We start from the raw sequence: 13,654 nt of genomic DNA on the forward strand, positions 1-13,654 counted from the left end.
CAAGTCTGTTGACGTCTCTGTCTCACCCCACCTCCTGGCTCTCAGCTAGGTCTTCCGATGTCCTTCGTATCTTCTACCCCCTCCATGGCTTTCCTGCTTCCTCTCTAGCCCCCGCAGTTCCTCTACTCCCCCAAACTGCAGCCAGGGGAAAAAGCCCTAACACATTCTCCCGCCCCTGCTCCCCAGTCGCATTGGTTCCCTGTCCCCCCTTGCAGCACCTGGCGCCCCCAGTCTTCTAATTGGCCAGCAGACCCATCAATCCTTGCCTGGCTCTGCTGACGTCATCCTGCAGTAGCGGGGATGGGGTGGGAGTGAGAGAGAGAGAGAGAGAGAGAGAGAGAGCCAGAGAGAGTGAGGACGTTGGGCTGGAGACTGAAGAGAAGCTACTGCAAGTCTCTCGTCTCAGCCACCCAGCGGGTCTGCACGCATCCCTTATATGGACTAGCGTGATCAGCAGACTCCTTTCTGATCTTGTCTCCCCTGCCCTCTCATCGTAGTGTCTCTGCATCGCTCCCCCAAGGTGGCATTAGCAGGCTTGAGGCTCCCAGGGGATAGGACCGCCTGGCCTGGTGTGCTTAACACAGCACCATGACCCTCCTGCTGGTGTCCCTCTTGCTGGCCTCTCTGCTTCAGATCAGTTCTGGCAACAAAGGTGAGATAGACAGGGATGGGTTCTCTGAATTGGGGCGTCGGGCTGAGCAATGTGGGGGTGCGGAGGTAAGAAGATGTTGAGGTTCTCTGGTGCCCGAGACAGGTGTCTTTTCCTTTCTGACCACCCCCTTTCCATCCTTTCCTCAGACGCAGCTCCTCCTCTCTGGTCCATTTCTACCTGTGCTTGCCCAGGATCCACCTGGGGTCTCTCCGCCCCCTCCCCCAACTCCTCCATGCTGGTAGATACCTCCTCTCTCAAAGGGGCTTGCTCCCCCAGGGTCCGTTTCACTGGGTGTTTGTGCACACTAAGGGTGTGTGGCAGATTCAGCTGGCTGTCTTCATCCCTTCCTGGGGAGAAATTGCACCGCAGCTCAGCGATTCCGAGCACGTCTGTTTTTTCCGTGCCTCTCTGCATCCATACCCTCTGCCTGCATCCGCTGGGTTGTGGGTTACCACAGCTGCCCTCTCTGGCAGACAGCGGATAAATTCAGCTGGGCGAGACTGGCAGAGGAAAGGGGAGGGTGGGGCCGGGGGCAGAGGGTTCAGTTAGGAAGAGGGGACAGAGAAAGGCTGAAAAGGGCAGAAAGGGATGTTGGGGTGCTCCAGGAAGGAGGTGGAGATCAGAGGAGGGAAGGGCAGGTGAGGAGTGGAATACGAAGCAGATCTGAAAGGAGAACGGTAGAGGCAGAAGGAGGAGAGGAGAGAAGTGAGGGAGGAGGGAACTGAGGAAGAGCCAGGGAGCAAAGAAGGGATGAAGGATGAATACAGAACAGCAGACATAAGATGAGGGCAGGGGGAAGGGCTCATTTGCTGAGGGCAAAAAGACAGGGTTGTAGGGTGCCTGGCTCTGCCCTTCGTACCCCCCGCTCTTCTGTCTGTCCTCTCTCTCCTATGTCTGGATGGAGCTCCTACCTCAGGATAGTCCTCCTGGCTCTCCAGCCTCTTCTCACTTCCTGTTTGGCCTCCCATACACCATCTTGAGGCTTTCTCTTTGGCCATTAGGGGAGAGGGTTATGGTGGTTATCACCATGAAATGGCGAGGCCTGCAGATACCAGGATGTTGGTTGGGCTGTGGTTACAGATGTGAACAGAAATCAGAATTTCTCACTCATCGTGAGATATTGGGTGAGAGCCCACTGGTGACTCAGTTTCCCTATGATGATCTATTCTCCCCTCTCCATGTCTAGCTTTGGGAGCATGGATGGGCACGATAGAATTACGTGGAGCAGGTTATAGGAATGAGAAAGAAGAGACATATATACTTCCCCTATAACCTCTCCAGAGCTCGAAGGAAGTTGGTCCTGAGGAAAAGACCCTACTTAAGAGGAGTTTGGTAGGAGAAAGTGTGATGTAGGATAGACAAAATTAGGCTTCAGACAGGGCTGTGAAGGAGCTGAGGGAGTGTGGAGTGTGGAGTCTTGAGAGGACCTAGAATGCACTGGCTATGACTGTATTCTCTTGGGTGTGGGGATGGGAAGTGGGGGATTTGCTGTGTTTCTAGGCCAGATCCATAATCCCTTAGGACGTGGGCTCTGCTGGGTCCAGTCACAGTGCTGATTTCTCTGTTCTCTTCCTTCCCCTCTGCCCCCTCCTGCTGTCCTATATAATTGTCTTCTTTCCTCTCTCCTTTTCTGGGAGAGTGGCCTGATGTCTGGGCCCGACCTGGAGAAGTTTAGGGTGAAGGGGTTGAAAATCAGCTGAAGGGTTGGGGAGGAGGAGGGTAAGCCACTGAGATTTCAGCAAATTGGGCTACTCTTGCCCCCAGTCTTAACTCTCCCTTCATTCTCCCTGTCCTTTCTCAGGACCTTTTGAGGGCTTACCATTGTTTCCTTAGTCCCCCATCACATTTGCTAAGGCAACAAACAAACAAACAAAAAAACCCAAAAAACCCTTATAGGAGACTCTATTTCTAACCACGATCCCCAGGGAGAGACAGTGGTTCCTTCCCCACAGGAAGGTAGTGCCATAAAACAGTCTCTCCAGGCTGTGGCCCCCTGCAGAGTTTCTGGTTCCTTCTGTAGCTCATCCTTCTCCCTCTGGCAAGGTGACCAGGCATGGAAAGGGTGTTGCTACTGAGTGGAGGGTTAACAAGGACTGCATCCCCTGGAACAGAGGTTCCGCTCACTTTCTCTCTTCTCCCTGGGGTGGGGCCAGCCAACAAGCATAAGCCATGGATCGAGGCAGAGTACCAGGGCATTGTCATGGAGAATGACAACACGGTCCTGCTGAATCCACCACTCTTTGCCTTGGATAAAGATGCTCCTCTGCGCTATGCAGGTAACTGGCAGGATTGAGAAGGTGGGAGGGAAGGCAGGAGACAAGGAAGGGGTGGGAGGACCTGCTAGTGCAAGCAATGGGAAGGCGGGCACAGCCCGGGAAAAGCATCAGAGGAAAGGAACGTCAGAAGGGAAATGGGCTGCCCTGAAGAACTTAAGATGTAATGGAGGATGTCAGGGTTGAGCAGCCAGGAATTGAGCACATTATTAGATTTTTGCAGACCTTAGACCTGCTGGTTTTGAGTTTGCGAATCAGGGAAGCTGGAGGTCATGGATATTTAATGTCATCAAGAGAAGGGTCTGGAGTTTGAGATGAGCTGTGTAGCTGGGCACAGCCTAGCCAAGGAGTCTGAGGGCAGCTCATGTGGAGCCTCACTACTTTTCCTGCCTTGCCAGGTGAAATCTGCGGCTTCCGGCTCCATGGATCTGGGGTACCCTTTGAGGCTGTGATCCTGGACAAGGCAACAGGTGAAGGGCTGATCCGGGCCAAGGAGCCCGTGGACTGTGAGGCCCAGAAAGAACACACCTTTACCATCCAGGCTTATGACTGTGGCGACGGGCCCGATGGCACCAATACCAAGAAGTCTCACAAGTGAGGAAGGCTGTATCTGTTATGGGACCCTTCTCCCCCCTTCAACAGAGCTCCCTCAGAGACGGGTCTCTCCTTAGCTAGCTAAGACTGTGATGCCCACCTGAGCAAGTTCAGTCATTTCAGCTACTTGTTAGCTGAGGACAGACCAACCCAAACCTGGGGGTGGAACCCATGACCCACTTTTGCCTGGGAAACACTCAAAGGGTGGGTGATATCTCCAGCCCCAAATTTACCATTGCAAATTTGCTGCTAATCGTGAGTAATAACACCCATTGTATCCTTTCTCCCATGCCGACTGATTATTGCTTGTTCTAGCATAAAAATAGTGCTATCCTAGTCTCTGACCACACTAACTGAATGTCACCCCCACCCCTGCTATTCAGAGAGTTTAGGGATCTCTGCTCAAGGCCACAAGCAGGCAGGAGAGTTCAGTGACATCTCACCCCACTTTGCCTTTTACAACCTTGAGCAAAGTACTTAGCCTTCTGAACTTGATTCTCCTTGTCGATGAGGTAAAAATGTTGCTTGGCATGTTACAGAAGATGATTTATATAAAAAGCACGTACCTTTGCACAGGGGAATTGTGGTGATGGAGAGAAGCAAATTCCACATGCAGCCAAGACCTACTGCAAGTGCTCCCTCTGACCCATTTGCAGCACACAGCATACATACATTGGGCTTCTGATATGCACATGGCTTGTGGGGGCCAGGGAGTGCAGGGGATGGTTATACCATGGAGGAGGATTGGGCTTCAGATATTTATACTGTTACCAGCTAACTTCTCACTTGAGAGTGGGAAAAAGATCAGTAATAAGTAATCCTGGATCACTGACAGGCATCAGAGATCAGAAGGGTGTTTGTGACTTAGTTTCCCACTTAGACAGAAGACCTTTGCCTCTGGGCCTTGGATATTCCTAGACCCAGCTCTGTTGGCCTGGGAAGGGCCGTGGCTGATGTGTACAGTTTAGGCAGGTGAACTACTCAGTTTAGACAAAGGACTTCCAGTAAAACGCCACTTCCCTGAGGGCTGTTTTTCGTTGGTTTTTAAGGCTGTATCTTTTCATTTCTTTGGTAAGATTAGACTTTTGTTAAGTCAGGGACCCTTGGAATTAAAAAAAAAAAGTTTTAGCTTGTTGCTTTTTCCCTTACCTTGGCATCCTAATGAGGGTTCCCAGATACACTGAGAGCATGTTATAGACCATGTGGATAGACAGAGAGGGTAGTTGAAAGGGATTAGAGGTGCGCTGAACATCTTCCTCCTCTTCTTCCTTGCTCTATATATAGCCTTCTGGACAAAAATCACTAACATGGCTTCTGATGTTCTCTAGGGCTTGTTTCTTCTCCCCCACACCATTGGACCTTTCCTTTGTATGGTTTTATATCTGTTGTGTACAGCCCAGTGATCTGTGGAGTGGGGATGAGCAGTCTCAAGGGCACACTGGCCCCGTCCTGTCCTCATTCCCAATCGGATTCCTGATCAGGGTTTTCTCAGCACTTGGAGCTGGCTAAGGCTTCCATATCTCGTTTCTGCTCCTATGCGTGCAGGGCAACTGTGCACGTTCGGGTCAACGATGTGAATGAGTTCGCCCCAGTCTTTGTGGAGCGTCTGTACCGTGCTGCCGTGACTGAGGGGAAACTGTATGATCGGATCCTACGTGTGGAAGCCATTGATGGTGACTGCTCCCCTCAGTACAGCCAAATCTGCTACTATGAGATCCTTACACCCAACACCCCTTTCCTCATTGACAATGATGGTGAGTCTTTTCTTTGTCCCTTGTGGCTCAGTACCCTCTGCTCTCTGGATATCTGGTCCAGGGCATCATCCCCTCTATTCCTGTCCTTTCCTTCAGACCCCCTTTCTCCTCTTTGCCTCTATGTGAAGTCCCTTCCCCCTCAGATACTTTAGGCTGTAACTGTATGTGTTGATGATACTTGGCTTGCCTACTATTCCCAGGCCTTCCTAGGCTTCCTTTAGTGCAGCTTCTCAACCTGTGAGCTGTGGTCTCTTTGGGGTCTCAAATGACCCTTTCACCGGGGTCACATATCAGAATCTTGAATATCAGATACTTACATTATAAGAGTAGCAAATTACAGTTAAGAAGTATCAACATAATGATTTTATAGTTTTTTTTGGAGAGGAGGGAGAGGGATCACTATGACATGAAGAACTGTAGTAAAGGTTCACAGCATTAGGAGGTTGACTGCTCTAGTGTGCCTGACCTGTCTGTCTTCCCGTTCCCCACCTTAGGCAACATTGAGAACACAGAGAAGCTACAGTACAGTGGTGAGAAGCTCTATAAGTTCACGGTAACAGCGTACGACTGTGGGAAGAAGCGTGCGGCAGATGATGCCGAGGTGGAAATCCAGGTGAAGCCCACCTGCAAACCCAGCTGGCAAGGTGAGAGAGGCATTCCGTGGGGACCTGTTGGTAAATCATCTGTCACATTGTTTATTTATTTACTTTATTTTTTCTCTTGTCCTCTCTGATGACCATGGAAGGTAGACCAGATGCCGGAAGCACATTTCCAGATAGACTTCTACCCTGGCCATTTTTCCTAGGAGCCGCAGACAGTCAACACACACACGGCAGGATGGACTGTCTTTGCCATCTGCCTTTCTCTCTGTCTCACCTGTACAGGCTGGAACAAAAGGATCGAATATGCCCCAGGAGCCGGGAGCTTGGCTCTGTTCCCTGGCATCCGCCTGGAGACCTGTGACGAGCCACTGTGGAACATTCAGGCCACCATAGAGCTGCAGACCAGCCATGTGGCCAAGGGCTGTGACCGAGACAACTACTCAGAGAGGGCTCTGAGGAAGCTCTGTGGTACGTGTGTCTCACTTCCCCCAGGACTCTCCCTTCCCAACCATCTCTCACCTTCTCTGTCCCTTTTCTGAAACTTGACTCCTCTGGACACTGCAGGTATTGAGGTGTGTGGGTAGCTTTTGTGTTCCAAAGGGTAGGCAGATAAGGCTCTGGTAAAGATGTGTCATTGTTGGGCCTGCCAGCGCATCACAGAACAACATCTGGGAGCAATGAAGATGGCGAATGGGCTCAGTTAGTGAGAGTCATTTCTAGAAGAGAAAGACAGCTCTCCCCCTCTGGTTTTAGAAAGCCTCCAAGAGGAGGTGAATTATTTCCTTTTCTGTTTCCTTCCCATCTCCTCATCTGCTGCTTCTCAGCTCTGACACGTGTCCCTTTTGGGGCGTCTGCAGGTGCTGCTACTGGGGAGGTGGACCTGTTGCCCATGCCCGGCCCCAATGCCAACTGGACAGCTGGGCTCTCGGTGCACTACAGTCAGGACAGCAGCCTCATCTACTGGTTCAATGGCACACAAGCCGTGCAAGTTCCCCTGGGTGGTCCAGCAGGGCTGGGCTCTGGGCCTCAGGATGGCTTCAGTGACCACTTTACCCTGTCTTTCTGGATGAAGCATAGCGTGACTCCCAGCAAGGGGAAGAAGGAAGAGGAGACCATCGTGTGTAACACAGTCCAGAATGGTGAGTCCTAACCTGAGGTGGGACACTGGCTCCTCATGCTGCATTTGCCACTTGTCATTACCCAATAAGGACTGTTGATGGGTCTCGTCTCGTCCCCTCTTTTAATTTTAATTTGCAAGTTGGCAGGTTTTTTTTTTTTTTAAAGACAATTGCTGTGTAGCCCAGGTTGTCCCAGGTTGACCTTCAACTTGAAGAGTATCAGCATCCCGAAAGCTAAGATTACAGGAATGTCTCATTGTATTCCCCCAACATCTTAACAAAGAAGAGATGGAGTGTTGCGTGTTTTGTAGGCTGACCCTGAACTCCTGTGCTCATGAGGTCCTAATGCCTCACTTTGCTTAGTGGCCGTAACTACGACAGACACCATTATGCCCAGGTCACGGGCTGGTTTCTCCACCCCGTAATTCTGTGATTGTTGAGAGGCTTCTGAGTTGGATGCAGCAGGACTGACTCCCAAATGACATTGTTCTTATTGACAGTTGCCAAGTTAGTCTTCCTGCATCCCTGTCTTATCTCTTCTCCCATACGAGCCCCACCATTGCACACAGCGATGGCTTGCCCATCCTTCCGCTCCCTCTTCTATCCCACTCTGGGAGCTGATTGGCTCTGTCTCCACCTGCCCCTCTCAATGGCCTGAGAGCAGGAACCTTCGAACCCTTTCTTGCCTCAGGCCTGATTTGACTTCTGTCCTCTCCCTGCCCCTTAGAGGATGGCTACTCCCACTACTCACTGACTGTCCATGGCTGCAGAATCGCCTTTCTCTACTGGCCGTTGCTCGAGAGCGCCCGTCCAGTCAAGTTCCTCTGGAAGCTGGAGCAGGTGAGACAGGGGCTCTGCTGAGATGGATGGGACTAACTTTTAGGGGATTCCAAGCCTCTGGGGTTGTTGTTTTGATGGCCCCTTCTCTAACCTCGGTCCCTGGTTAGTCTACTCCAGGTTGTGTTGTTCTCAGGGCTTGCTGCTCAGAGAAGCATTCGTGGATTGAAAGGCTGTAAGGGCAACGCTCTACTAAACATGGCCACCCATCTTGGCCCTTGTTTTATTTCATCTCAGATATCTTTATTTCATTATACATAACCCATGTAACAGTATGTGTCCTTGATTTTTACTTTGTAACCTGGAAACCAGATGATGCTAGGGTAAGGCTCACAGCTAGGGTTCAGTGTTCATTGGGAAGCCTGATGGTTTTCCATAAGGTTAGTTTTCTTTTTTTTTAAATTTGTTTGTTTGTTTTTGTTTTGAGACAAGGTCTTTCTAGTTAGCCCTGGGTGTCTTGGAACTCACAGAGATTTATCTGCTTCTGCCTCCCATATGCTGGGATTAAAGGCATGCTCAACACCATCCTGCTAATATTTTTAAACTTTGGAAGTTTTCACTTTATAGTATTTGATTATTAATAATTTCTGAGACAGGGCCTCTTGGTAGCCCAAGCTGACCTTGAACTTGCTATATGACAGAGGGTGACCTTGAACTCCTGATCCTTCTGCCTCCATTTCTCAGGTACCTGGATCACAGGTGTGTACCACCATGCCTAGCTAAATTTCAGCCCTTTAAGAAGGAGAAAAGGAATTCTACATCCTGAGGTTGTCGTATGATGAGATTATATAATAGGGCTTTATAGACTTAAAACCACTCTACACATGTTAATCGCCCCTATTTTGTTCTGCTTATGAAAGATACGTAAAGATAGAGAAAGGAATTAAATCCTCTCTTACGCCCACACTTCCACACTGTAGTCTGTTTATTGAGTTTGTCTTTACAGTACAGTGCACGCTGACACTGCACTTGAGGTCCCCCTGCCTCTACCTCCTGGGTACTGGGATTGTGGGTTCATGATACCATGGCCAGCACATCCTGCCTGTTCCTTCTTCAAGTTGACTACAAAGACCAGTGAGGGCCAACTTGAGTTTCCATCTTCTACCTTTCATGTACACCCTGGTAGAGAGATTTACAAGGGGAGGGAAGTGCAGGAAACAGGAGAAGGGGAAGGGCCTGGACAACTTTCGGTGACCAGTGAGGCCTGTTTATGAAATCATTGCTATTGGTGGCACATTTTAAGAGAGAAGATTTGCCATTTGCTGCTTCTGGGTCTTTCCCCTGATTCTTCCCTCTCTTCGTCTCTTCCTCTCTGTCTTTTCCCTGAGATGCCGAAGATTGAGCTTAGGGCCTGGCTCTGCCACTGAGCTTTGTCCCCAGCCCTCTTTTTGTTGTTGATTGATTTTCTTTTCTTTTTCTTTATTCTTTCATGTATTACATTCTGACTGCAGTTCCTCTCCCTCCCCTCCCCCAGTAACCCCTTCTTTGCCCCCCTGACCTACTCCCCATTCACCCCCTCTCAGAAAAGAGCAGGCCATCTAAGGACATTAACCAAATATAGCAGAACAAGCTACAATACCACGAGGTACATATTCTCACATCCAGATTGGATGAGGCAACCCAGTAAGAGGAAATGGGTCCCCCAGGCAAGCAAAAGAGTTAGCGACAGCCCTGGCTCCCAATGGTAGGAATCCCCCAAGAACATGAAGCCACCCAACTATAACATATGCCGAGGACCTAGCTCAGACTATACTGCTCCCCAATCTCTGTGAGCCAACTTGAGTTCCAGTTAGTTGATTCTTGGTCCCTCTGACTCCTCCAATCCTTACTCCACCTCCTCCACAGGAATTCCCAAGCCCCAAACCCTGCCTAATATTTGACCAGATTTCTACTTTTTATTTTGAGACAAGGTTTCACTAAGTTGTCCAGGTTGGCCTTAAACTCACTCTATAGCCAAGGCTATCCTTGAACTTGTGATCCTCTTGTCCTAGCCTCTTAAGGATTATAGAATGTTCACCATGCCAGGCTGAGAGGGAGAGAGAGAGAGAGAGAGAGAGAGAGAGAGAGAGAGAGAGAGAGAGAGAGAGAGGGAGAGAGAGGGAGGTGTTGGGGATTGACTACAGGGTCTTACATATGTTAGGTAAGTGCTTTATCACTGAGCCATACCCCTAGTCTTTCTCGTTAAAATTTTCATTATCTTCTTTTATTTAAAACATCTATTAGACACCATTGAAATGTCTGCCCTTTCCACAGATAGATTCTAGGGGTACGAAGGAGTTTAATAATATGAAACAAAATATTTAATTTCATTTAGCTTTTAGCTTTTATTTTAGTTGGGTAGATAAACTTCCTTATTTTTTTCCCTCCTCCCATGCTTCCACTTCTCTCTCCATGTCCCCTTTTTAGCAGTGTTGGAGATTTAGCCCAGGACCTTGTATGTGCCAAGTCAACCTTTGAACCCTAAGCCAGCCTCTAGTGGAGGTGGAGTTTAAAAAAAATCTAAATATCTAAGTAGGATCAGCAGATAAAAAAATAATCTCTGAGGCAAGGAAGAGTTCAGTGGAGCCAGGGCCAGCAGACAGGAATACAACTTGATCATATATATACATATATATATATATATATATATATATATATGTATATATGTCATATATGTATGTTATATTTATCATCTGTCATATATATGTGTGTATATATATACATACATATATATATAATCTGTCACATGGGCAGTTGTAAGAGGCATTACTGAAGAGGCACAGGAGTGGAAGTAAGCCAAGCTTAGTGCTATAGTCCAGTGATTCCAGCTACCTTGGAGGCTGAGGCAGGAGTACTGAAAGTTCAAGACCAGCCTGGCAATTTAGTGAGACTCTGCTTTTTGTTGGGGTTGTTGTTTCTTTTTGAGACAGGGTTTCTTTGTGTAACTCATGCTGTCCTGGAATTCTGTAGACCAGGCTGGACTCAAACTATCAGAGATACACCCGCCTCTGCCTCCTGAGAACTAGGATTTAAAGTGTGCACCACCACTGCTTGTCTGGCTTATTTTTGCTTCTAAACAGCAACCGTAACAGCACCACCATCATCATCACCATCATCATCATTATCATCATCATCATCATCACCGTCATCATCACCAGTCTGGAGATATAGCTCAGTTGGCAGACTACCTGCCTGCTGATGGTGGTCCAGAGATGGAGAGTTCCAGAAGGAAACCCTGAGAAGAAAGCACCTGCTGGTGGTTTGGATATGAATGATGGGGCTGTGAGGGGAAACTGGGGGTTCTAGGTTCTAGGTTCAGTGTCCAGCATCACATAAAACCAGGTGTCATGGTGCATGCCTGAAGCAGGAGGATCAGAAGTTCAAGGTCATGGTGAGATAGAGGCTGGCTCAGGCAATGAGAGACTTCCCTCAAACAAACAAACAAACAAACAAACCATAAGGCAAGATAGTTCATGGCACCCACCTTTAGAGGCAGAGGGGTAGAGAGGCAGAAGCAGAAGCAGGTGGATCTCTGTGTTTGAGGCTATCCAGGTCTATGAAGCAAGTTTTAGAACAGCCTCAAACAAACAAAGAAACAAACAACCCAACCCCAACCAAAGCAGAAATAAAAAAAAGTCAGGAAAAGACTATTCTGGGATGTGCTTAGAGGTTTGAGCTTGCCAGAAGCTCAAAGCTTTAGGTTCTATCTCCAGGAGAAAGAAGACAAAAAGAAGAGTGTAAGTCAGCGGATGGAATTGTGGTGACTGTTCACACAAAAGGGATGTCACTATGGAGCTAGAGAGTCCTAGAGACCCACAGCTGTTAGGTTTGTTTGCCCCTGAGATGAACACACCTGCTGGTTTGGGTGTGGAGGGTGGGAATGTGTGGGCAGCTGGGAAGCGTCCTGGCTTCCATCTTAGGGGTGTTGAATGTGAGGTGGCCTTGAGACATATGAACAGAAAACATAGAATCGGGGAGAACTCTGGTTTGATCATGGTCATGGCGGTTTCACCAGTGTGATTGTGGAGTCTGAGCCCCTATGAGCAGACCAGGATACTCCTAGGAAGAGAGTGTAGAGGAGAGAAAAGGGAGAGGGTCTGTGCTGAGCCTTCAGGGCTCCCACCACTGGGAAGCTGGTAAGATAGAGAGCTCCACTCCTTCCTCTGTCCATTTGTCCCTCATTCTGGTGACTTCAGAAGCAGCAGAAGGAAACAGTTGGTGTCCTAGAGGGTCCTGTTGGGTTGGAATCCACCCTGGAAATCACGATGTCATTCATCTCTCCATTCATAAATGTCGCTGGGAAAATTCATTTACTACATATTTTTTGTTGTTGTTATTTTACTTCGGAGACGAGTTTGTTGTGTTGCCCAAGCTGACCTTCAAGCACCTCCTCATGCCCCCCATGCAAGTGATCACCCTGTCTCATCCTCCAGAATTGCTGGACTTTAGGGATGCACTCCTTGCGGCTAGTTCTGTTTATAGTTTTACATGTTTTCTATACTAGGAGTTTTCTATACTAAGTTGCCTGCCCTATAGATCTTGGACAAAGGTGCTATTCCTTGAACTGGGTAGGCAGCCCTGCTGCTAGGCCTGGGGATGTGTAGGACTGTCTTGTTTCCAGGACATGGAGGGAGGGCTGGGGCTAGTTCCTCGGAGAGCAAGTAACTGGGGGGCTGTTGCCCTCACTTTGCACCCCCAGGTCTGTGACGACGAGTGGCACCACTATGCCCTAAACCTCGAGTTCCCCACAGTCACGCTCTATACTGATGGCATCTCCTTCGACCCGGCTCTCATCCACGACAACGGTCTCATCCACCCACCCAGGAGGGAACCTGCACTCATGATTGGGGCCTGCTGGACTGGTGGGTCCCCCGACCCTCTCAGTAAAGACTCGGGTGGCTTAGGGCTGTAAGGGGAGGAGGTCAGGTGAGGAGCAAGGGTGGCCTGCCCCTCTGCAGAGGCTGCCTCCTGCTTCTCTGTACAGCTAGGCAGGCTGAGTCTACTCTCAATGATCTCTGCTGGAGGAGACCTCTGCTTCTGATACCCGGGTCCCCGTTGTGTGGGTCAGCAGCTGAAACTGGGTGGCATTTCCATCCACAGATCGACAGCGTAACTCCAGCCAGTTCTCACTTTGTCCCCTCAAGGAGTTGATTTCAACAGCTTCTCCCTTGCAGGAGGACAGGGATATCTTCCAGAGGACTGTTAGTCTTCCGTTTGCAGACTGCTTACCAGAGTCCTCCCATTTATGCCTGCAAGAGGGGTCAGGACTCTGCTGAGAGCCTGCAAGCACTGCATCGCATGAGAGGACTTAGAATTATAGAACTTCTTGTCACAGTCCCCAGCTTACTACTGCCTCCCCCCCCCCCCTGATTTGCAGAAGAGAAGAACAAAGAGAAGGAGAAGCGGGGAGAAAACAGTACAGACACAACCTCAGGTACACCGTGGGTGAGATCTGGAGGCCAGAGTTCTAATCTCAACTGGTTTATGTGTGCTTCTCTCTCTACCTATCCCAATCCAGCCTTTTCTAGTTTCTCCTTCACACGCCACCTTCACAGGTCTCTAAGCCAGATCAAGGCAGGGTTCTCCTTGGAGCAGGAAGGCTGGGTACACAGCTTGGCCGGATTCTGCGTGTTTTTTCTCCCTGCCCATAGAATGTGGTACCATTTCTCTTGCTGACTTGCCACATAGCAGAAAGCAGGTAGCAGGAGGGGCCAGTCTAGGCATCCATGAAGCTCACACACATTCATCCTGGTCCCCCGCATGTCCCTGGAAAGATGCCCTCTCTTTCAGTCCCCCCATTTCCTGTTGGTTTCTAATGCTCCTCCTGTGGTTTCCTCCTCCTCCT

General features: G+C 49.3%; 1 protein-coding gene across 1 annotated transcript in view; it reads left to right on the plus strand.

Annotated features, from left to right (window-relative positions):
* Positions 1–588: 588 nt before the first annotated feature.
* CLSTN3 (calsyntenin 3) overlaps positions 589–13,654 on the plus strand; it is a gene marked incomplete at its 5' end in the record, with an annotated part of 29,653 nt that continues 16,587 nt past the window's right edge. The window contains 10 exons of the mRNA XM_080913945.1: positions 589–652; positions 2,806–2,928; positions 3,324–3,519; positions 5,065–5,273; positions 5,768–5,917; positions 6,158–6,343; positions 6,733–7,014; positions 7,721–7,833; positions 12,509–12,671; positions 13,187–13,243. Of these exons, the coding sequence (XP_080770071.1) occupies positions 589–652; positions 2,806–2,928; positions 3,324–3,519; positions 5,065–5,273; positions 5,768–5,917; positions 6,158–6,343; positions 6,733–7,014; positions 7,721–7,833; positions 12,509–12,671; positions 13,187–13,243 (1,543 nt within the window). The remainder of the gene's footprint in view (positions 653–2,805; positions 2,929–3,323; positions 3,520–5,064; positions 5,274–5,767; positions 5,918–6,157; positions 6,344–6,732; positions 7,015–7,720; positions 7,834–12,508; positions 12,672–13,186; positions 13,244–13,654) is intronic.

Source organism: Micromys minutus, assembly GCF_963924665.1.
Source record: "Micromys minutus genome assembly, chromosome: 3".
Classification (NCBI taxonomy): Eukaryota; Metazoa; Chordata; class Mammalia; order Rodentia; family Muridae; genus Micromys; species Micromys minutus.